The sequence below is a fragment of the Globicephala melas genome, chromosome 16, assembly GCF_963455315.2.
Source record: "Globicephala melas chromosome 16, mGloMel1.2, whole genome shotgun sequence".
NCBI classification, from domain to species: Eukaryota; Metazoa; Chordata; class Mammalia; order Artiodactyla; family Delphinidae; genus Globicephala; species Globicephala melas.
Window position 1 is genome coordinate 9,572,047 of NC_083329.1, and position 24,790 is coordinate 9,596,836.

The following is a 24,790-nucleotide window of genomic DNA, read 5'->3' on the forward strand; positions in this document are numbered from 1 at the left end:
GTTGCGGAGCACAGGCTCTAGACGTGCAGGCTTCAGTAGTTGTGGCACACGAGCTCAGTAGTTGTGGCGCACGGGCTTAGTTGCTCCGCGGCATGTGGGAATCTTCCCGGACCAGGGCTCGAACCTGTGTCCCCTTCATTGGCAGGTGGATTCTTAACCACTGTGCCACCAGGGAAGCCCTCTCATTGTTTTTTAAATTTCAGTTTCCTGACAACAAATGATGTTGGGCATCTTTATTTATTTATTCTTTTGAGCATCTTATATGCTTATTTGCCATCTGCACATCTTCTTTGGTAAAGCATCTCCTTAGATATTTTGGTTTTTAATTGAGTTGTTTGTCTTCTCATTGTTAAAATTTAAGAGTGTATGTTTTTGAATACCAGTTCCTTATGAGATATGTTTTGCAAGATTTTCTCCAGTCAGTGGCTTGACTTTTTATTCTCATAACAGTGCATTTCACAGAATCGAGGTTTTTAATTTTAATGATGTCCAGCTTGTCAGTTGTTTCTTTCATGGATTGTCCTTTTTGGTGTTGTATCTTAAAATTCATTGCCAAACCCCAGGTCACCTAGATCTTTGCCTGTTTATCACCTAGAAGTTTTATAGTTTTGCATTTTACATAGTCTATGATCCATTTTTAGTTAATTTTTTTGAAAGAGGTAAGGTCTGTGACTAGATATTGCCGTTTTTGTATTTGGATGTCCAGTTGTTACAGCACCATTTGTTCTATAGACTGTCCTTTCTCTCGTGGATTATCTTTGCTTCTTTGTCAAAGGCCAGTTGACTGTATTTATGTGGGTTTATTTCTGGGTTCTATTTTCTGTTCTGCTGTTTAATTTGTTCGTTCACCAATATCACACTACCTCGATTATGGTAGCTTTATAGTAAGTCTGGATATCAAGTGGTGTCAGTCCTTCAACTTTGTTCTTCTTCAGTATTGTGTTGGTATTCTGGCTCTTTTTCCTTTCCGTGTAAACATTAGAATTAACTTGTCAATATTCACAAAATAAGTGGCTGGGATTTTGATTGAGATTGAATTAAATCTGGAGACCTACTTGGGAAGAGTGGACACCTCAATCGAAATGAACATATAATATTTTCCATTTGTTTACATTTTGATTCCATTTGTCATAGTTTTGTAGGTTTTTTTGGCGTATGGATTCCGTATGTATTCATATTTTCTTAGATTTATACTTAGGTGTATAATTTTTTTGGTGGTTTTGTAAATAGTATTGTGTTTTTAATTTCAAATTCCAGTCATTGCTAGTATATAGGGAAGCAATTGACTTGTATATCAACCTTGTACCCTATAACCTTCTTGTAATTGCTTATTAGTTTCAATTTTTGTTGTTGATTCTTTGGAATTCTCTGCGTAGTATGTCATGTCATTTGTGAGCAAAGACAATTTTATTTTTTTCCTTCCCAATCTGTATGTATTACTTCCTTTTCAGTAACTAGGATTTCCAGTATGATATTGAATAGGAGTGATGAGAGGATATCATTGCCTTGTTCCCAATTTTAGGGGGCGATTATCCAGTTTCTTACCATTAAGTCTGATGTCAGTTGTAGATTTTTTTGTGTATGTTCTTTATGAAGTTGATGAAGTTTCCCTCTATTCCTAGTTTGCTGAGAGCTTTTAGTCATGAATGGGTGTTGGATTTTGTCAAATGTGTTTTCTCTATCAATTGATATGATCATACGATTTTTCTTTTAGCCTCTTTTCATGGTTAGATTACATTAATTGCTTTTCTTTTTTTAATCACTTCTCTAATGTTGAACTAGCCTTGCATACCTGGAGTTAATCCTGCTTTGTCCTGGTGTATAATTCTTTTCATACATTGTTGGATTTGATTTCGTCGTATCTTGCTGAGGATTTTTGCATCTATGTTCATGAGAGATTGTTCTGTAGATTTCCTGTCTTCTAATGTCTTTTTCTGGTTTTAGTATTAGCAAACCTGCTTTTTCATTTTCCTTTATTTCCTTCTAGCTTTTTTTCCCATACACACTCTCTGTGACTTTAAGTGTGTGAACATGATACACAAGTTTTGTTGTATTTGTTCACTTTTAAATTGTTCATCTCTAACATTCATTCAGTCTCTAGCAAAGCATTTTTTATGGTGCTTCATAATTTTCATTATAAGGTTTTCTTTTAATAACAGTTTCATTTAAATTCATGTTGAACTTTAAAATGAGAAATATCATTCAACTAACTATTTACAGAAAATGGTTACACTGTGAAATCTCTAGATACCTGTAGCAAAAATTTGTGGGATTTTCTTCTGTGGGATTATAGGTATATTAAAATAATGATAAGGAAATAACTTTTACTTTCCTTTGGCTAATAGAGAGAAATGTCATAGCACTCACTTACACAGGAACTCTTACCTAGAAAAAATTATGAGCTCATATGCCTTACGAGTGCAGGGGTGGCCACAGATCAGGCCTGGCTGGCAGCGTAGGGGTAGTTCTCCTGTTCGCACTCAACCCTTACCTTTATGTTCCCCGTCTTTCTATCATTTACCATTTCTTTCCCAACTTTGGTGTGGAACAGAAGAACAGAGTTTAACAGTGCGTGCTTATCCTGTAGATTTTATATTTCCTACGGCAAATTTTAAAACAAGTTGAAAAAAATCTTAAGTTGGTTTTTCTCTATTCTTTTGTTCCTTCAGCGTTTCTACACCTAAAAAGTTTTGCAGGGTATGACTCTTCTGAGAGCCGGAAGATGATGGCAACAAAGAGGAAACTTTAGGACTTACTAACCTGAGTAAAATACAAGTAAAAGAGGTTAATTATTAAGATTTTTAATATAAAGAGAAAAATGACAAACTGTTCGTGTTTGTGTGTCTACCTTTTCTCAGGCAGAGAATCCCCCTTATGGACCAGATTGTGGTTATGGTTCCTTTCACCAGCAGTATTGGCTTGATGGAAAGATCATTGCTGTGGGGGTGATTGACGTCCTTCCATACTGTGTCTCGTCTGTATATTTGTACTACGATCCTGATTATTCGTTTCTGTCTTTGGGTGTCTACTCTGCACTCCGGTAAGATTGCTTTTGACAATTGTAATGGTCATATACAATTTCAAATAATTCTTCATTTGATTATATTTTATTATAAACAGTAGAAATCCCATTGGATAGTACATTAATAATTTGTTGCTCTAGTAGTCTCTTATATATTGATATTTAGAAATACCACTTTTAGAACTGAGGCCACAGTGTCTGATGGTAATTCCCTAGCTTTTTAAGGTATCCATCTGGTCTAATGTATGAGAAGTCACTGTGATACTTTTGTTGTTTAGTTTATGCATTTATTTAAGCTCCCCTGTCAGAGCCACATAATGTTTTTTTAAAATGTTACATTATTTATATATTTTCTCTTGTCATTACTATTGTATATATATTTTTATAATTAATTAAAGGTTACGTGAATCTGGTGTAAACGAATTAAAGCAATGGCAGTCTGTTGGAAGAAATATACAGTTATATAAAGTATATAGAACAGGACCAGAGAGTCCCTGACTGTCCACTTGACCCTATGACCTCATTGAAAGATGATTTCCTTTTTATGTCCATGGCTGCAAATATATGCAACACAGCACAGATATTTTTAGGTGCATTATCCTAATAATGAAAATAGTGGGGTCTTGTTTCATGAAAATATTTGTTTTTATTTTTATTGCTGCTTGTCTGCATATACATGTGGTAGAGGAGGAAGGAGCGTTGAGAATTATTTTTATGTTGTTTGGGAGCTTGAGTCTCTTTTTTCTCCCTCTTTATCACTTTTTTCTCTTTGCTTTTCCCATTCTTTGTCTCTGATGGTCACGTTTTTCACATCTTGATAAAATATACTTTGAGATTATTTTATTTACTGTGTGTGCTTTTCTCTGAATTATAAAAGTAGGAGAGTTGATCTTTTTTAAATCACTAGTTGATTAAAAAAATATATGGTCCATAATTGATAATTTTTGTGTTTTTCAGTGGCACACAATATTGATATTTTCAACTTGACCTATCTTAATGCCAAGTTACATAGCAAATTAAAAAATATACAATGTTTACGACTGATCCTTATAATAATCTTTTATTTTTCTTATGTATTTAATTACATTTTGTATAAACTAATTAAAAAACATCCATGATTCTTTGTAGTATCTTTTAACTCTTTGTGAAATTAGAACTGATAATTTAAAGCATTCACATTTCGTAACTTTAGAAGTGTGTATTTCAGAAAAGATACTTGTTCTTTGTATCAGAATCAGTCAGTACTTTGAAATTATTACCATTTTCTTCTTTTATTTATGTATCTCTCACTTTACAATGTGTAGGCATGGATTTGTCTAGATTTCTCAGATAAATGTTAAGAATGATATTTATTCTTAGATAATAAATCCCAGCCTCTGTATGAAATATTTCATTTTTCAATAAACAAAGAGATATAGAAATCCCACTGCATTTGAGATAGCAAATAATTCCCAACAAAATTTGTTCCCAGCAATCTATTTGTTGCTTGGTTTATCTCTTGAAAGTTCTGGAGCTGGAGGGCTTTGAGGAGGTAGTAGAGGAGCCTGAGAGCACGAAAGTTGGGGTCAGTGGAGAGTGAGGAGATTGGCACCGCATCTGTTTCCGTGCTCTTGAGAATCTGAATTGCTGAGTTTATAGAAGAGGAAAGGCAGCCAGGAGACTGACATTATGAAGCAAAATTGGGGAGAGTAGGTTACAAGTTGCCAGTTCCATTCCTGATTTTAATGTATTTCAGTGAAGCCTGTTAAATTTTTCCTCCATTTCTTCAGTTTCTTAAGCAATCGTAGAATCAATAAAGAGTTTTTAATATTTTAATCTGTAATCAAGATTACAGATTACTAGATTTTTATGTAATCTAGTCTACAGATTTTAAAAATGTTTGAATTGGGGAGCATGAGCATGGAATTTATTTCCTTTCTTTTTTTTTGTTTTTTTAGCAAGATGAATTTTAGAAATGTAATTAATTTGCTTAACAGATGTTTATTTGAGCACAGTCTGTGTGTCCTGGAACTATTTGTAGATGTGCATAGGACAGGGTTTCCAGCCTTGTCAAAGCAGACAGTAAATTAGAAAACTGACAACACAATTTTAGAGACTGTTGTGCTGTGACAAAAATGAAATTATGGTAGTAGGCATGAGGCCCTTTTTATATAGGGTGGTTAGGAAAGACCTCTCTGAAAAGCCAAGAAAGAAGAATAGGAGCCAGCTATGTAAGAATCTGAGGATAGACGTCCAGGTCAAAGGTAGCAAGTCCAAGTGCCCTGAGGTCGTTGGAATGAAGAGAAGGAAGGCCTTATGGGCTAGGAAATGGGGTAGGACCTAGGCAGTGCTGTGCAAGGATGGCAGCAAGGCAGGTGGTGTTGATGAGGGGGCAGATGGAGAAGGGCTTATAGGTAATGGTCTTATCTAAGTGTGATACCAACCCAGTGTGAGGGTGAAGGGTTTGGAGAGGTTACCTCACCTGATTAATATCGTAAAAGACTACTTAGACTGCTCTGTGAGGTTATGGAGGGGCCAGAGTGGAAACTGGAAATCTATTTGGGAGGCTGTTAGAGTCGTCTAAGGGAGGCCTAATGGTGGCTTGGACCAAAATACCTGAGGTGGAGGTGGTGAGAAATGGTCAGATTCACGGTATATTTTGGAGATGGAGCCAACTGGACTTGTTGATGGGTTGGACACAGGGGTGAGAGGGAGAGAACAATTAAGTATGGATCATAGGCTTGGGGCTTGGAGTGGTGCTGGTGGTGGAGTGGTGCTGCAGTTAGCTGAGATGAGCAGGGCCGAGTAGGAGGGCCAGTGGGTATTGCCGTCCTCATCAGAGCTGGGTGGTCCTGCATTGCTTGCTGTATCATTGCGTTCTTCCTCAGTTTGAACCTTAAGAGTGGGTTAGTTCTGAGAATAATAGGATCTATTCTGTTTTAGCCTAATAATGTTCAATCTGTTTGGATTTAGAAATACTTTTGTTGTAAAGATGAATTTTTAGGGTAACGACCCTTCAATGCTTTAAATTTGAACTTGCAAAATGCACAGACTGTTCCCTTAAAAAATAAATCTCTCCTTGGATTTCAAGCATCCATTGCTACTAAAAACAAAGAAAAAGAAAAGGAAATTAAAACCTTCAAGAAACAAACACAAAAACAAAACAATTTTTCTCATACTTTAGAAATGTACCGAAGCTTTGCTTAAAGCTCTCGAACACAAGCGGTCATTCAGTTGGACAAGTAGGATGAAATTCTGTGCCCAGATTTATCCGGATGCAAATTAAAACCACGTCGAGCATAGGCATTGCTGACAGCTTCTTTTTTCAGTTAATCCTTGCCTGTGCCAACAAATAGAGAAAAGGCAGTGAGATAGCATGGTTTTTCCCCCCTCTTTAGTTTTAGAGAAAATAAATATTAAAGTAGCATCTGGACATAGAGAGTAATATGTCATATACAGTTGAAAGTATTTGCATGTAAATGGTCATGGTAGTATTCTTCCTGAAATTTGTTGGTTTTTGAGCTTTCTAAAATTTGTTGTCCTGTTTTTAACCTGATAAATCCAGTCTTTGAGAACTCCAGGTGATAATGAATAATAAGGAATTGTATTAAATAGATCTTTGTACTTTTGTGCTCTTTGGATTTGAGATACACTGCTATGCCCAGTAAAGAGTAAAACCAGAACTTTGGTGCATTTGCTAAAATAATATACTTTCCTTTGGTGTCTCTTTAGTAAAAGTCATCTGAAAGTGTTTTTAAAATTGTTTTTCTTTCAACACTTGGATTTTTATTTTGATAGCTTAATGTCAGATTTTATCAAATATGTGTTACCAAATTGTACAGTACTTTGAATTTTGGAACTAAATTTAACTGTACCTTGATCTTTATTCTTCTTTTGGCAGAGAAATTGCTTTTACTAGGCAGCTTCATGAGAAAACACCTCAACTCAGCTATTACTATATGGGTTTCTACATTCATTCATGTCCCAAGATGAAATATAAGGTAAAGTTGATTTTCACACGTTTGCTATAGAGTCAAGTTATGAAAATTAGTGCTTTTGTAGTTTCTAATCACATTAGTTTAACATGCTTGTACATTTTTATGTAAATCATGAATTATTTTTAGATGTCTTAAACTTTTCATAGAATCTAGCTTCTTCATTGCCTAAAACAGTGCCTCACAAAATAGGCACTTAATATTTGTTTAATATAGGTTAATCTGTAGGAATTCACTGAATATATCCCAGCTATTCTAGAACTTCAGTAGGGCCCTGCTTACTTGGGATAGTACAGTAGTACCCATTAAGAAATCTACCTTCTTGAGGTGCATCGTCACCCTCTCCCCCCTCCATTCCTTCTCCCCCCATTCAGTTGTAGCTTTGTTTCCTTTGGACACAGTCACACTCCAGAAAAACTGGAGCTCGGTGTAAGTAGTAAGCTATTTTCCATAGCACAATATTTGCAAATGTTTGTAAGGTTTTCATTATGGGAAAATGAATCTTTAATATGATTTTTGTCTCAGAGCACAGAATTTGGAGTTTTGAAAGGGCTTGAATGGGTTAATTAAGGAAATCTGTTTGCTGCCGCAGAAATGAAGCTTTCTGTAATGAGAACTACAGTCTCCACTGTTCTTACATTGTAATTCATTGTATTATTTTCAGATTTAAGTATATTTCAGAATTTCCCTTTTAACAAAAGGTCTTACCATTTATGACTCTCTTTATTTTTATTTTATTGTATTTTTTATTATTGAAGTTAATTGACCTGCAACACTGTGTTGGTTTTGGGTGTACAATATGGTGATTCGACACTTCTGTACATTACAAAATGATCACAGCAAGAAGTCTAGTAATTATGTGTCACCATATAAAGCTATTACAATATTATTATTATTTTAATTTCCAGGCCTAACTTTATTATATTTTTTAAAATTTTAATTTATTTTTAATTTATTTTTTAATTTTTTTTTCTTTTGTGCTACGCGGGCCTCTCACTGCTGTGGCCTCTCCTGTTGTGGAGCACAGGCTCCGGACGCACAGGCTCAGCAGCCATGGCTCACGGGCCCAGCCGCTCCGCGGCATGTGGGATCTTCCCGGACCAGGGCACGAACCCGTGTCCCCTGCATCGGCAGGTGGACTCTCAACCACTGCGCCACCAGGGAAGCCCTAATTCTTTTTTATGGCTGAGTAATATTCCAGTGTGTGTGTGTGTGTGTGTGTGTGTGTGTGTGTGTGTGTGTGTGTGTGTGTGTGTGTGTGTGTGTGTACACACATACATACACACCTGTCTTCTTTATCCATTCATCTATTGATGGGCACTTAGGTTGCTTTCATATCTTGGCTATTGTACATAATGCTGCAGTGAACATAGCAGGTGCGTGTCTCTTTTTGAATTGATGTTTTTCTTTGGAAAAATACTTAGAAGTGGAATTGCTAGATTGTATGGTGGTTCTATTTTCAATTTTTTGAGGAACCTCCATAGTGTTTTCCATAGTGGCTATACCAATTTACATTTCCACCAGTAGTGCATGAGGATTCCCTTTTCTCTGCATCCTCGTCAGCACTTGTTATTTGTTGTCTTTTTGATAATAGCCATTCTGACAGGTGTGAGGTGATATCTCCTTGTAATTTGGATTTACATTTCCCCGATGATTAGTGATGCTGAGCATCTTTTCATATGCCTGTTAACCATCTGTACGTCTTCTTTGGAAAAATGTCTGTTCAGGTCCTCTGCCCATTTTTTAATTGGGTTGTTTGGGTTTTTTTGATGTTAAATTTTATGACTCTCTTTAATGAAACCCTTTGATGTTTTCCAAGTATTAGTAGCCCACTGTAAAAGCTCTGGGAAGCATAGAGCTGTATAAAGGAACAGACTGCATACATCCTGCCTGCCGTAATAACAGTCGCCAAATACCTCTGGTCTGCTCAGAGCGCTGCTTTAAACTCTGAAGACGTGAAAAGGTTTAAACATGAACCTTCTTCTTAAAACTTGTAACATAGGTGAAGATTGGGGGTGTTTTACGTAAAATCAGGTCAATACAGTGGTCTGGTAAGTGGCCTAGGAGGCAGTGGGGTTGCTGCATAGGGTATGGAAGAGGAAAGGGTTTAATTAAAAGGGAAGAGAGGCCTCAAAAAAGAGTAGGTATGACAGGGACGCACATTTCATGGAGAAGGAGCATTTAAATAAGAATGAATAGGTGACAGTGCCATGCATATTCATATAAAAAAGGAGGAGGAGGGCAGTCACCCTTCAGTTAGTCGGTCTTCTTTGTAGCTGTAGCCGTGTTATGTGCTTTGTGGCCCTATCTGCTGTTTACAAGGTACGTAACAGTGTAAATATAATAAATATTATTCACTTTATATATAAAGTATATTAATGGTGTTTCAAGGGATAACTTAGAAGCAAAATAAGATCATAAACTGGTAATCTTAATTTGTAGTTCTTTGTAGTGCTGTTAGCATGGTAAGAGACCCAAATGTTAGGTTATTAGAAATAGTACCTAGTAATGTTTGCCGGCAGTTTCCAGTGTTTTAATATTCTTTGTAGCCTAAAGTTCTTCGTAAATACAGGCACACCTCAGAGATATTGCGGGTTTAGTTCCAGACCACCACAATAAAGCGAATATTGCAATAAAGCAAGTCACATGAATTTTTTGATTTCCCAGTACACATAAAAGTTATATTTACACTGTACTGTAGTCTGTTAAGCATGCAGTAGCATTATGTCTAAAATACAGTGTACATACCTTAATTAAAAAATATTTTATTGCTAAAAAATTCTAACCATCATCTGAGCCTTCATCAAGTTGTAATCTTTTCACTGGTGGAAATAGCAAAATGTGACACAGAGACACAAAGTGAGCAAATGCTGTTGGAAAAACAGTGCTGATGGACTTGCTTTTGACTCGGGGTTGCCACAAACATTCTATTATAAAAAATGCAATATCTGCAAAAAGCAGTAGAGCAAAGTACAATAAAACGGGGTATGCCTGTATTACTTGAAATGATATTTCTTATTAAACAATTTTTAATTACTCATACTAATGAGTAAAGAATATGAAGAATATTGGAAGTATTTTAGGAATAACTTATGTTTTCAGGAATCCCACGTTCTCATTTCCAAATCCCCCAAATTTAATATCTGTTGGGAATTTGGAAACACTATTAAAACCTGTAAAACTAGGTTGCAGCCCAGAGTGGAAAAGGTAGGTGGAGGGGAATACTCACTAACCATTTAAACAAAACTTTAAAAATTTCCCAATATGTTATATCATATTCACATTATATCTTCTTGGGAAAGACAGTTCTGAAAATCTGTACTATATTTCGTGACTTTGTAAATATTCGTGAGATAAGAATGATAAAATATTTGAATATTAAGTTAATTTTGTAAAGCCAGCATTTTCCTGGCATGGTGGTTTGAATACTTTTGGATCTTCAAGAACATGCTGTTCTTAATTTTTGTATTGTTAGTTTAAGAAAATTGTTTTCATTGCATCATGATTGAAGATACGTCATTTTTAGGTCACTGAAGAGTAAAGATATTCTCATTTCAATTAAGGATATTTTATTGTGAGCAAATGAGAACGCTCAGTTTTGGGGGAATAAAACAACTGCTTTTAAACATGGGAATTTTCAACTGGAAAATGTGCCATTTGAAATTATAAGATGGATATTGGTCCAAGTGTGAATGTTTCTCATTTCAAGTTGAAGGGCTAGAGCTAGAGACCAATAAAAGATAGCTCACAGAAAGTGAATTGTACACTATTAAAATTTTTCTCATTTTCAAGATTGAATGGGTAAATTTAGCATATAAGTACAATAATAGCTAAAATTATATCTTCTTTCTTAGTGCATAACTGCTTCAAGCGTTAGTAATGATATATTTTTGCCATATTGTAAAATATACAGTGGAAAAATCTACAAAGTATATTTTTATCTGATATTAAAGAAAGAAGGAATATATTTTAAAATAGGAATATTTTTTATAACTAAGAAAGAACAGTCTCTTGGGTACCTGGTATGCACTAGACACTGGGAATACAGTTGTAAGCAGTATAGATATGGGCTCTGCCCTAATGGAGGTTACATCTGAGGGGGTACATAATTGTAATCCAGTGCATAAAGTGGCACCAAGTGACTGTACCTGTAACTATGACAATGTTTCATTTGGATTTTCTGGTGTAGATTTAGACATATTAAGTTACAGTCTTCACCATATTGTAAAGCTTTTTTAACATCTTTATTGGCGTATAATTGGTTTATAATGATGTGTTAGTTTCTGCTGTATAACAGAGTGAATCAGCTATACATATATATATATCCCCATATCTCCTCCCTCTTGCGTCTCTCTCCCACCCTCCCTATCCCACCCCTCTAGGTGGTCACAAAGCACCAAGCTGATCTCCCTTTGCTATGCGGCTGCTTCCCACTAGCTATCTAGTTTACATTTGGTAGTGTATATATGTCCATGCCACTCTCTCACTTGTCCCAGATTACCCTTCCCCCTCCCCGTGTCCTCAAGTCCATTCTCCAATAAGTCTGTGTCTTTATTCCCATCTTTCCCGTAGCTTCTTCATGACCTTTTTTTTTTTTTTTTTTTTTGATTCCATATATATGTGTTAGCATACGGTATTTGTTTTTCTCTTTCTGACTTACTTCACTCTGTATGACAGACTCTGGGTCCATCCACCTCACTACAAATACCTCAATTTCATTTCTTTTTATGACTGAGTAATATTCCATTGTATACATGTGCCACATCTTCTTTCCATTCATCTGTCCATGGACACTTAGGTTGCTTCCATGTCCTGGCTATTGTAAATAGAGCTGCAGTGAACATTGTGGTACGTGACTCTTCATAATGATCAAAGGATCAATCCAAGAAGAAGATAGCAATTGTGAATATTTATGCACCCAACATAGGAGCACCTCAATACATAAGGCAAATTTTAACAGCCGTAAAAGGGGAAATCGACAGTAACACAATCATAGTAGGGGACTTTAACACCCCACTGTCACCAATGGACAGATCATCCAAAATGAAAATAAATAAGGAAACACAGCTTCAAATGATACATTAAACAAGATGGACTTAATTGATGTTTATGGGACATTCCATCCAAAAACAACAGAACACACTTTCTTCTCAAGTGCTCAAGGAACATTCTCCAGGATAGATCATATCCTGGGTCACAAATCAAGCCTTGGTAAATTTAAGAAAATTGAAATCGTATCAAGTATCTTTTCCAGCCATAACGCTATGAGACTAGATATCAATTACAGGAAGAAAACTGTAAAAAATACAAACAATACACTACTAAATAACCAAGAGATCACTGAAGAAATCAAAGAGGAAATCAAAAAATACCTAGAAACAAATGACAATGAAAACATGATGACCCAAAACCTATGGGATGCAGCAAAAGCAGTTCTGAGAGGGAAGTTTATAGCAATACAATCCTACCTCAAGAAACAAGAAATATCTCAAATAAACAACCTAACCTTACACCTAAAACAATTAGAGAAAGAAGAACCAATAAATCCCAAAGTTAGCAGAAGAAATCATAAACACCATATAATACATTTATAATGTAGAGCAAATTAAAGTAATTAACAGGTTTGAAATATACAAACTCTTTTATTGAGTAAACTGTCATGAAGACATGTTGAAATGAAGAGTCTATCTTTATGTGTAGGAAGGACCATCATTTGATAGATGATTCCCAGAGCTTTCCATCATCAATTCCTCGTACCCTGTACCCTGTTTGTGTGTGCTGCTCTGTCCATCAGAGGTACATTCTGTTTCCCTCAACACGGATTGGACTGGCCTTGTGACTTGTGCTGACTAATAGGATACTGTAAAAGTATGTCTGAGACTTCAGACAGGCCCAAGCCTTAAGAGGGCAGACGGCTTTTGCTTCCTTTGTCTTTGAAGCCAGTCATCATGTAAAAGGTTGACTACCCTGCTGGCATGAGAGGCCACGTGGGAGGCCTCAGGCCATCTTGGATGTTTCAGCCCCAGCCAAGCAGCAAGCTGAATGCAGCTGTATGATTGAGCCTAAGAGAGATGGGCAGAAGAACCACCTAGCTGAGCTGTAGCCAGCCCACAGAATCATGAGGAATAATTAATTGTTGTTTTTTTAAGCCTCTAAGTTTTCGGGTGGTTTGTTAACTCAGCAACAGATGACTGAAACACATGCTGTAGGATGGAAATCACTAGATACAGTTGTAGATTTCCACGTCGATGGAAATCATTCTGTGTTGAGCTGTGCAGACTCATTTCCTGAATTGAGCTGAACTGATCTGTGAAGTTGTTGACAGCTCAGTGTGAGAGAGTTTCGGCAAAGTTACTTAATTTGCCTGTGTGGTCATACCTAAAAATGTGCCCACTTGGCTTACGAGAATTCATCTTTATACAGCATTTTATTTAATACCCAGACTTGGGCCTACGAGGCATTTGTTAACATAATGACACATTTTGATTTTGCTTGTCTTGCTAATGTTGAGCACTGCAAAATGAAAATCACCATGTGGTCATTTTCATAGTTTCTTTGATCACATGTGTTGCAGTAGAGCCTCCTAGCGGTTTGCTAGGTGATAGCAGTTATATTCTTGTGCATAATATTCCCTAAAATTCATTTTTACCGAATTATTTTGGTTTTACTGTTCTTTGTGTGTGTGTTTTAAATAAACGTTGATCTGTATAAACAGTACAGTCAGCTAGGTTTTCTCTGTGGCCATAGTCTTAGATTAAAGCAAAGGGTAGTCACAGAGGAATTTAATGAGAGCTGGAAAACAGAGTCGTTATGAAAAGAAGTCATCTTGATTTGTTGTGTTGTCGTTGCTCACTTTAACTGTTAACCATAATTGTGACCATTTTAATGGGACTTGGTACTGTTTGGCCTAAATCAGTACCGATTTGTGGACTCAGGAACTGGCTGAAATGAATGGAAATTGTATTTTCAGCCTGGGAGCGTTTCTCTTCGGAGAAGCTCTCCTGCCGAAGCGGGAGCAGATAGTATGGCTTTCTGGCTGACGTCCTCAGTGGATGCTTGTCCTCTTGGTCTGCTCCTCTCACAGTTCCAAGGTGGTTGCTGGCCTTCAGGCATCACAAGCCATCAGCAGTAGCTAGAATCAGAAAAGTATAAGATTGTCTCCTGTGTCTCTTTTTTAAAAAAATATTACTTTTAATTGTGATAAAATGTACATGACAAAATTTATCTTAACCATTTTTAAGTGCACAGTTCAGAAGCGTTAATTAAGTACATTCACGTTGCTGTGCAACCATCACCACCGTCCATCTCCAGAACTCCTTTCGTCTTGCAAAACTGAAGCTCTGATCCCATTAAGCAATAGTTCCCCATTCCCCTCTGCCCCCAGCCCCTGGCAACCACCATTGTACTTTCTGTCTGTCTGAATTTGACTGCTCCAGGGACCTCATATAAGTGGAATGGTACAGTGTCTTTCTTTTTGTGACTGACTTATTTCACTTAGCAGAACGTCCTCAAGGTTCATCAGTGTAGTAGCAGGTGTCAGAATTTCATTCCTTTTTAAGGCTGAATAATACTTGGTTGTGTGTATATGCCACGTTTTGTTTATGCATTCATCCATTGATGGACACTTGAGTTGCTTCCATCTTTTGGCTATTGTGACTCATGCTTCTGTGAATATGGCTGTACAAATATCTGCTCAAGGCTCTGCTTTCAGTTCTTTTGTGTATATACCCAGAAGTAGAATTGCTGGATCATACGGTAATATTTGTGTAATTTTTTGAGGAACCACCATACTGTTTTTCATAACAGCTGTACCATTACATTTGCCAAGTCTTGTTATTTTCTGTTATTTTGTTCATTTGTTTTGACAGTAGCTATCCTAATGTGTGTGAGGTGATTGCTGTCTTCTTTTTGAGATCAAGAAAAACCTTACCAGGAAGCCTCCTAGCCTACTTCACTCATTTCATTGTCAGAGTTGAGCCTCTTCTCCGTGCCTGAGTCAGTGGCTGGCAAGGGGAATGGAGCTGGGGCGGCTGTGACTGGGGATGGGGTGGAGGCACTTCCGGAGCACATGCCACTGCAGAGGGCGAACACCTGGACAGGTCCGTTTTTTAAAATTCTGCTTAAAACCCAGTATTTTTAAAAAATGAGCTGTTGGTTTATATTTATTTATTTTATATATAGTTTATATACATGTTATGTATCAATAGTTTGTATATATATGTATCATTATTATATATACATAAAAAATTCAGCTGTGGCTTTAAGTATATTTAGTTTTCTAAAGCTTTTTTAAAAATGAATTTTCCTGTGCTTTCAAAATGTTTAATATTCGCATGTAAAGCTTAGTTTATATCTGTATTTTGACACCTTCTCATACATTTCAAAACTGTTCAGTTTCCTTTCAAAGTGAAAATTGGAGTATATAGAAATGGGGTTAGGAATAATTTTAAAAATTTCTTCTTCGTGTTGTCTCTCAGACTGCTGCTGTAAGGCCATTCTGTGATCTGAAGGAGGTGTTTTGACTGAGCTCTTTATCCAGACTTGTATGCAGGCCAAAGTAAACAGTGATCCAGGCAGCCTGCTTTGGTATCATGACATGGCCAGACATCAGATAGCTGAAACATCAGAAAGGGTTTAGAAATGTCAGAAAAGGAACAAAAGGCTAATTCATCTGTGATTAATCATTCTTAAACTCAATGCCTCAGCTTGATTGTGGTCAAACCGCCCCTCTGGAATTCTGCAGGAGTTTCCCTAAAAGAAGGTAGTTGGCATTACTGTTACAAAAGCACCTCCCCCCCAAAAAAAAATTGGGGTTTACAGAGCTGCATCTGCAAAATCCTTTGCTACTGAAAGCTTTTCAAAGTTTCCTGACTAGACAAATTAGCCAATGTTATTTTACTACAGTCTTGCAACCCAGGGTGATGCTTTTGGGTACATGTGGTAGTGACTTTGCTACTGCTGGTTTGAAAGAGATACAGATAATCTCATCAGTTACCCACAGTACAGAACAAAACACTCGAGTTTTTAATTCAGCATCTGTTTTTCTTGATGTTAAAATAAGTGACCCGTGAATTAGACATGGTCAGTAGAAAAAATTACCACAGAATAATTGTAGTAAGGGATTTTTGATGCCTCCTACAGGCAGTGGGAGGTAAAGGAATAACATGCTCATCACATATTCTTGTTCTTAAAATTGTCACATGTGGAATTTTGCCACATCAGAGTCAAAAGTGGGTCATGTGTTCTAAGCTTCTCATTACAGATGAGAAAATTAAAGCTCAATAGGTTCTTGCCCAGGGTTTGCATTAACTCACATTTTAATTCTAGCAACATGAAGGAGAGTCTGAAAAATTGAAATTCATATAAATGGCATTGTTTATCAGATTTATGATGAGGTATATATAACTTTATTTTGGAGAAACCTAAAATACTTGCACATTAAGTAAAACTAAGTGTTTACTGGGGTATCAGAGCATATTTAATCAATCCCTTATTTTTCCCATCCTTCTCGTCATGTATGTTTCCACAGTGAAATGGAAGGCTTGGTATAGAACGTGATTCCTAACCTTTGAAAAACCTCAATCATCTTTGGAGCTTTTGAAAAATACTCAGATCCAAGCTCTGCCCTGACCTACTGAAGATGAAAGTTTGCTGTCCTCCTTTACACAGCCCCGTTCGCTGACTGCCAGACATTGTTTTATGTACCTTTGAACTGCCCTTCCTCCCCGCCTGAGCCTGAGTCCCTCCCACCTGAAAGGGATCTCGCTCACCCCTGCGTGTACATGTCCAGACCCAGCGTGTGCACCGCTCTTCAGTGCACCGTCCTCGGTGTCTCCCACTTCGGCCCCCGCCCATTGTACTCCCCCTGTACGGAAGCTGGAGCTGGCCTCTCCAGTTCTGTGAACGCTGGTCCTTTCTAAGTGCTTCCTCTGTAGCTCCCCTTGCGCTCTGCTGTTGTAGCTGTGCTGATCAGTCAGCACTGGTGGAAGGCCCACTCTGTACAAAACATCACGCTAGGTGCCGGGGCAGGAGGAAGATGATCACACGTGGTCCCTGCTTGTCAGTTCCTTGAGCAACCGGCTCTTACCTGTCACTCTCTGCAGGGCCCGGCAAATTCATTGGCAAATAGAAGGTGCTCAGTGAGTTTATTGATGCGCATGACATGTGGAAGGCAGGCGTCCATCTTCGTGGTTAAAGCCGGGAAGTGGAGGAAAGTAAGTGAAAACTGTGCAGGGAGCTGGCCTTCTGTGCAGGCCGCTCTCATTGAGACACTGGGCTTAGGGAAGAGTTAAGAGTCCCATTTCAGTAGTACAGTTTATATTTTCCGTGAATTTCCTCTCTGTAGTTGTTTCTTTTTTTAAGTAAACTTCTTATCAACGTGTGATGTATATACAGAAAAATGTACCGTTCGTAAGCGTAAAGCTTGACAGATGGTCACAAGGTGACTACACCTGTGCAGCCAGCACCACGATCAAGCGCAGAACACTGCAGCCCTCACAGCCCTCTTTCATGCCGCCCGCAGATATCCATGAACGACTAATCATGCCTGTTTTAACCCTTCATAAAATGGAATCACTTAGTGTATTTTATCTTGTGACTGACTGGTTTCACTCAGCAGTACATTTATAAGATTTACCCACATGCTTCTGTGTACATGGATGGTTCATTCTCATTGCCTGTCTGCCCATTCTACTGTGGATGGACTGTTTCTAGGTTTTGGCTAGTATAAGTACAACTGTGAGCATTTCGTGCGTGTATTTTGGTGAACATATGTGTGCATTTCTGAGTCATATAGACCTAGGTGTGGAATTACCAGATTATATGTTGTGGGAATATTCAGGTTTACTTCATACTGCCCAACATTTTTTTAAGTGATTATACTAATTTACACTGCCACTAGCAGCAGACCTCCTGGTAGGTGTCTAGCAAGGATGGTGCGTTGTGGGTTTAATTTGCATTTTGCTGTTGACTGATGACGTTGAGCAACCTTGTCATTTGTCTGTTGGCCAAGTGTAAAGTGTCTGTTCCGGTCTTTTGCCCACTTATCTCCTGGGCTGTCTGTGTCTGTTATTTGTAGAAGTTCTTTATATATTCTGGCTAAAATTCTGTGTTGCATAAATATTTTATAAATATCTTCTTCCACTCACTGCTTACCTTTTCTTTCTCTTAACGATATCCTTTGATGAGCAGAAGTTTCTAGTTTTCATGAAGTCCAGTTTATCTTTATTGCTTTTGTGTCTTGTTCAAGGAAAATCTGCCTACCCTATGGCCATGGAAATGTTTTCTTATATTTTCTTCTGAGAATTTTATACTTTTACCTTTCACAATTCAGTAATCTATCTGAAATTGATTTTCAGGTATGGTTGAGCTAGAGGTTAAGACTGAATTTTTTTTTCCCAGCTGTATAATTACTTTCAGTTTCTTAATGGTACTTCCCTGCATATACTAGTTTAATAAATATGTCAACTAAATTATTTCTGTGTCATTATATTTGTGTTATGGCAAAATGTCCCAGCTTCCCCTTTTTCAGACTTAGCATTGATCTCATTAAATGAACAAATTCCTCACTTAACTTGAGAATTACATTGGTCAGTCTGTTCTACTGGGAATGCTTGATTTAAGTACTGAATGATGTGCAGATAAATCACTTGCTCTTGTACGTTTCTTCCAAATAACTTCAAAAAATAAAAGCAGTGGAGAACCTCTTTAATTTAAACAGGATGATATGTTTTCTGCAAATTCAGTTAAGAAAATGATTAAAACATAATGAAGAGCTCTTTATTAACAGTTGTAATATCAAACATTTAGCATTTGCTGATCACATCCCATTTTGTCGTATTTATGTAATCATACAGAGGTTTTAATTCTTATGTAGCCCAAATTATTAATCCTTTTCCGCTATGGCTCCTGGCTTCTGTATCATGCTCTAAAAATTATATCTTCCCTTTATTCCTTTCCATCATCTCAGGTTTGCTTCCACTCTGAAATCCTCCCTGACTCTCCTACGTATATGTTTCCATTGCAGCTTACACGTTGATATCTGACATTTCTGCACTGTTTTCCTGTCTATCTCTTTACAATCTAAGCTTCTTGAAAGATGGAGTTTGAGCTCATTTATTACTTACTGTAGCAGCAATCCTTGATTTATAGTAAATGCTCAATAAATCTTTGAATGGCTGGATGGAGATATAAGAATAATGAATAATTTGATTATTGGTTAGAGGGAAAGTGCATAACTATGCCAAATAAAGTGGCATCATTTGACATTTCTACAGGATAGATCTTTTTATATTTTTGGCAATATTAATCAAATATAAGTTATTAAAATGTTTACTTTTAGAGTAATGAGAAAGTTGTTATATTTGAATTGTCAGATGAACAGTGAAGATACTCTTGCATTTGCTTTTTTCTTCAAATTGAAAAAGCATTGCAAATAATTTAGAACATTTGTAATTCTGAAATGATAGTGCTATATAATATGTGGTTTATATTTGAATTAAAGGTTTATTTTTAAATAGGTTGATTTAGAAATGTATCTAGTTGAATAAAGTTAATTATCTGTAAAATCCTTGAAATAGCAGAATACAGTATAAATAATATTTTTCTAGGGAGTATAATTATAAATTTTGATAATTGCATAATGTAAATGTATAACCTAAATACTATTTTAATTAACATTAATTTGTTTTATGACCTAACATTGCCTGTGGCGGGGCAATGAAGGGGCTTCTCACGCTGAGTTCCTGTTCCCGCTTATCCTAAAATAGTGCTTCTCTATCAGGGGTAATTTTGCCCCTATCACCACCCCATCCCATTTCTGGAGTCCCTTTTGATCATCACAACTGGGGCAGTGGGGGAGGGGTTTGTATGTTACTGGCATCTAGTCCGTAGAGGCCAGGGATGCTGCTAAACATTCTGCAACACACAGTCCCCAGCAGCAAAGCATTCTCTGGCTCAAAATGTCAGTAGTGCTAATGCTTGAGAAACCTTGTTTGAAAGGGTTACCTACTTGCCATTGACATCTGTAGGGCTTTACAGTTGCTGAGTTACCGCAGGTAATTTGACGACTGTTGTCAGAAAGGAACTGCCATGAAAGATTAATTTGGGGCTCACCATAACAATTTTGAAATAAACTATCCGGTATGACACACCAGAGAGAAGTTTCTCATGTCTAATTCATGACCCTGTGCAGCCATAAACTTATTGATGACCCCAGGACTGTCTTAAATTTTCTTTGGGGGCTTATGTGTGGCCTTCATGTCAGCTTAAAGGTAATTTAATGTTTTTGTACAATGAGATATATCCAGCAAATTTGAGGTCTCTTAGAAGGAGCAGCAGAAACAACAAATAAGGTTAAAATTTCCAAACTGTGAAGCTTTGTTTTTTTAGTTCTGATGTGCATGATAGGGTCTGTCTATAGTATCATAAAGGATTCTGTTTTCCTTGCTTTGTAGAGATAGAAACTTGGCAGCTTATAATAACCAAGTGAATTGAATTACTCTTTCCTTAGCAGCTAAATTGGGTTCATCTTTTTTAGTACAAAGAGCACAGTGTTGGCGCATTCATTTTAGGATGGGCAGTCATAGAGTCCTTTCGGCTTTGCTGGCACAGGGATGTTCGGCACATCCCTTGCTCATGTGCTGCAGCTGAGCATGGTTGGAACTAAGCTGTTTTAGAGAAGTGCAGGCATGTGTGTTTATTGTTTTTCTTGCCTAGTATTCTGCCTTGATGTTGTTATGAGAATGAAACCAGTTCTCACCCTTCCCCCACGCTAGGACTCCCCATCACAGCTCAGGTCTTCTTTCCTTCTTAAATTTATACGTGTTCTTTGGTTCTTATATCTTCATTCTGTAGAAACAGGCAACTGTAAGATTTTTATGTTTGACACTTTCTTTCAGAAGCCTTATTGTCTAAGTCTGTGGCGTTAGCTAAAGGAAAGCAACCTTGAGGAGCATGATTATCTTGGGTATACAGCAGAAAGGTGACAGTGACAACACCGAGAGCAGAGGGAGCCCAGTGTCCACGGCTAGAGGACCTTCCCCGTCATCACCTCACTCTCTTCCATCCTGTGTTCAGCCTCAGCCAGTGGAATTGTTCAAGGATGATTTACATTGTGTGAGAATTGTTTTGCAAGGAAATCTGTAGCTTCTCACCTGGTTCTCTTAGATCCACTTTCCTTGCTTGGTCTTCAGGGGTTCCCTTTCCTTCCTGATTCCTCCCGGTCTGCCTTTAGACATACCTTTGCCGCCCATTTTTTCTGTTATGTTTGTCCTATACAGAGAAGTTCATTGCAGTCAGATGTCTGCCATGCCCATACTTTCCTGTAGTCTCTGCTAAAGGAAATGCAGCCTTCGAGTTTAGGTCACCATGCTCAGTTCCATGTGACCCCCCCCACCCCATCTTAATTGCCATGAATTGAACTAGGCATGGGTGCCTGACCCAGGTGCTCAATCTAGGGTAGATTAGTATTAAGGCTTGACATAAAAGCTTTGCCCACTGAATGGTGGATGACCAGACCGTTCAGATCCTGTCTTTTCAGGAAGTTTGGGCTAACAACAGGGAGGATCAGCAGTTAGTGGGGGCGGTCACACAGAACCACCGGACGACAGTAACAGCAGCTCAGAGTTGGCTCAGGGCTTCATAAACACAGGCCCATGAAGTTTGAATTGTAGGCAAACTTCTGCACACAGGGACATTTATCTTGAGAGTAGAGTTCATGGATTTCTTTCATCTGGTTTTCAAAGGGGTCTGAGAATCAAAAGATAGCAAGGTGAGAGAGCGGTGAGATGGTAGGGGGAGCAGAAGCGGAGACAGCGAATAGCAGATGAAAATACAGATTGGGGTCTCCTGCTACTGAGGGCGCAGAGATAACCTCTTGTTAGACCTACTTGCCAGCTCTTAAGTTATAATCTGTTATCCACGAGGCCTTCCTCTAGCCTGGCCTTCCTCCTTTCCTCGGATAGCCTGGAATTCTCTGGAGCCTGACCCTATGTGGGTAATATTTCTGCCCTCATTTTCTTTCTTTCTTTCTTTTTAATTAATTTATTTATTTTTGGCTGCGTTGGGTCTTCGTTGCTGCACGCGGGCTTTTCTCTAGTTGCGGCGAGCGGGGGCTACTCTTTGTTGCGGTCTGTGGGCTTCTCACTGCGGTGGCTTCTCTTGTTGTGGAGCATGGGCTCTAGACCTGTGGGTTTTTTAGTTGTGGCTTGTAGACTGTAGAGTGCAGGCTCAGTAGTTGTGGTGCACGGGCGTAGTTGCTTCGCGGCATGTGGGATCTCCCCGGACCAGGGCTTGAACCCATGTCCCCTGCATTGGCAGGCAAATTCGTACCTCCTGTGCCACATGGAAGTCCCTTAATTTTCTTCTGTGATTTTTTTTATACAGCAGGTTCTTACTAGTTATCCATTTTATACACATCAGTGTATACATGTCAACCCCAATCTCCCAATTCATGTGCCCCACCCCCCACCCCCGCTTTCCCCCCTTGGTGTCCATACGTTTATTCTCTACATCTGTGTCTCATTTCTGCCCTGCAAACCAGTTCATCTGTACCATTTTTCTAGGTTCCACATATATACGTTAATATACGATATTTGTTTTTCTCTTTCTGACTTACTTCACTCTGTATGACAGCCTCTGGATCCATCCATGTCTCTACAGATGACCCAATTTCGTTCCTTTTTATGGCTGAGTCATATTCCATTGTATATATGTACCACATCTTCTTTAGCCATTCATCTGTCAGTGGGCATTTAGGTTGCTTCCATGACCTGGCTATTGTAAACAGTGCTGCAGTGAACACTGGGGTGCATGTGTCTTTTTGAATTATGGTTTTCTCTAGGTATATGCCCAGTAATGGGATTGCTGGGTCATGTGGTAATTCTATTTTTAGTTTTTTAAGGAACCTCCCTAAGTGGCTGTGTCAATCTACATTCCCACCAACAGTTCAAGAGGGGTTCCCTTTTCTCCATACCCTCTCCAGCATTTGTTGTTTGTAGATTTTCTGATGATGCCCATTCTGACCACTGGGAGGTAATAACTCATTGTAGTTTTGATTTATATTTCTCTAATAATTAGTGATGTTGAGCAACTTCTCGTGTGTTTCTTGGCCATCTGTTTTTCTTTGGAGAAATGTCTGTTTAGGTCTTCTGCACATTTTTTGATTGGGTTTTTTTTTTTTTTAAATATTGAGCTGCATGAGCTGTTTATATATTTTGGAAGTTAATCCTTTGCCCGTTGACTCGTTTGCAAATATTTTCTCCCATTCTGTGGGTTGTCTTTTCGTCTTGTTTATAGTTTCCTTTGCTGTGCAAAAGCTTTTAAGTTTCATTAGGTCCCATTTATTTATTTTTGTTTTTATTTCCATTATTCTAGGAAGTGGGTCAAAAAAAAAGATCTTGCTGTGATTTATGTTAGAGGGGTCTTCCTGTGTTTTCCTCTAAGAGTTTTATCGTGTCCGGTCTTACATTTAGGTCTCTAATCCATTTTGACTTTATTTTTGTGTGTGGTGTTAGGGAGTGTTCTAATTTCATTCCTTTACACGTAGCTGTCCGGTTTTCCCAGCACCACTTACTGAAGAGACTGACTTTTCTCCACTGTATATCCTCACCTCCTTTGTCATAGATTAGTTGACCATAGGTGTGTGGGTTGATCTCTGGGCTTTCTATCCTGTTCCATTGCTCTGTATTTCTGTTTTAGTGTCAGTACCATATTGTCTTGATTGCTGTTGCTTTGTAGTGTATTCTGAAATCAGGGAGTCTGATTCCTCCAGCTCCATTTTTTTTCCCTCAAGATTGCTTTGGGTATTTGGGGTCTTTTGTGTCTCCATATACATTTTAAGATTTTTTGTTCTAGTTCTGTAAAAAATGCCATTGGTAATTTTATAGGGATTGCATTGAATGTGTAGGTTGCTTTGGGCAATATAGTCATTTTCACAGTATTGATTTGTCCAATCCAAGAACATGGTATATCTCTCCATCTGTTTGTGTCATCATTGATTTCCTTCATCAGTGTCTTATAGTTTTCTGAGTATAGGTCTTTTACCTCCTTAGGTAGGTTTATTGCTAGGTATTTTATTCTTTTCATTGCAGTGGTGAATGGGATTGTTTCCTTAATTTCTCTGTCTGATCTTTCATTGTTAGTGCACAGGAATGCAAGAGATTTCTGTGCATTAATTTTGTATCCTGCAACTTTACCAAATTCATTGATTAGTTCTAGAAGTTTTTTTTTTTTAATTTTATTTATTTATTTACTTTTGGCTGCATTGGGTCTTCGTTGCTGTGTGCTAGCTTTCTTCAGTTGCGGCAAGTGGGGACTACTCTTCGATGCGGTGCACAGGCTTCTCATTGCAGTGGCTTCTCTTGTTGCAGAGCACAGGCTCTAGGCGCGCAGGCTCAGTAGTTGTGGCTTGCGGGCTGTAGAGTGCAGGGTCAGTAGTTGTGGTGCACGGGCTTAGTTGCTCCGTGGAATGTGGGATCTTCCTGGACCAGGACTCAAATCTGTGTCCCCTGCATTGGCAGGCGGATTCTTAACCAATGGACCACCGGGGAAGTCCCTCTAGTAGTTTTCTGGTGGCATCTTTAGGATTATCTGTGTATAGTATCGTGTCATCTGCAAACAGGGACAGTTTTACTTCTTCTTTTCCAATTTGTATTCCTTTTATTTCTTTTTCTTCTCTGATTGCCATGGTTAGGACTTCCAGAACTATGTTGAATAATAGTGGCGAGAGTGGACATCCTTGTCTTGTTCCTGATCTTAGAGGAAATGCTTTCAGTTTTTCACCATTGAGAGTGAT

The 24,790-nt window shown here is 38.0% G+C and overlaps 1 protein-coding gene across 7 annotated transcripts in view; it reads left to right on the forward strand.

Moving 5' to 3' along the window:
* ATE1 (arginyltransferase 1) overlaps positions 1-24,790 on the forward strand; it is a 175,945-nt gene that overhangs the window by 66,997 nt on the left and 84,158 nt on the right. For all 7 annotated transcript variants that reach the window (XM_030839283.2, XM_030839285.3, XM_070043804.1 and 4 more), the window contains 2 exons: positions 2,859-3,040; positions 6,903-7,002. In XM_030839283.2, the coding sequence (XP_030695143.1) occupies positions 2,859-3,040; positions 6,903-7,002 (282 nt within the window). The remainder of the gene's footprint in view (positions 1-2,858; positions 3,041-6,902; positions 7,003-24,790) is intronic.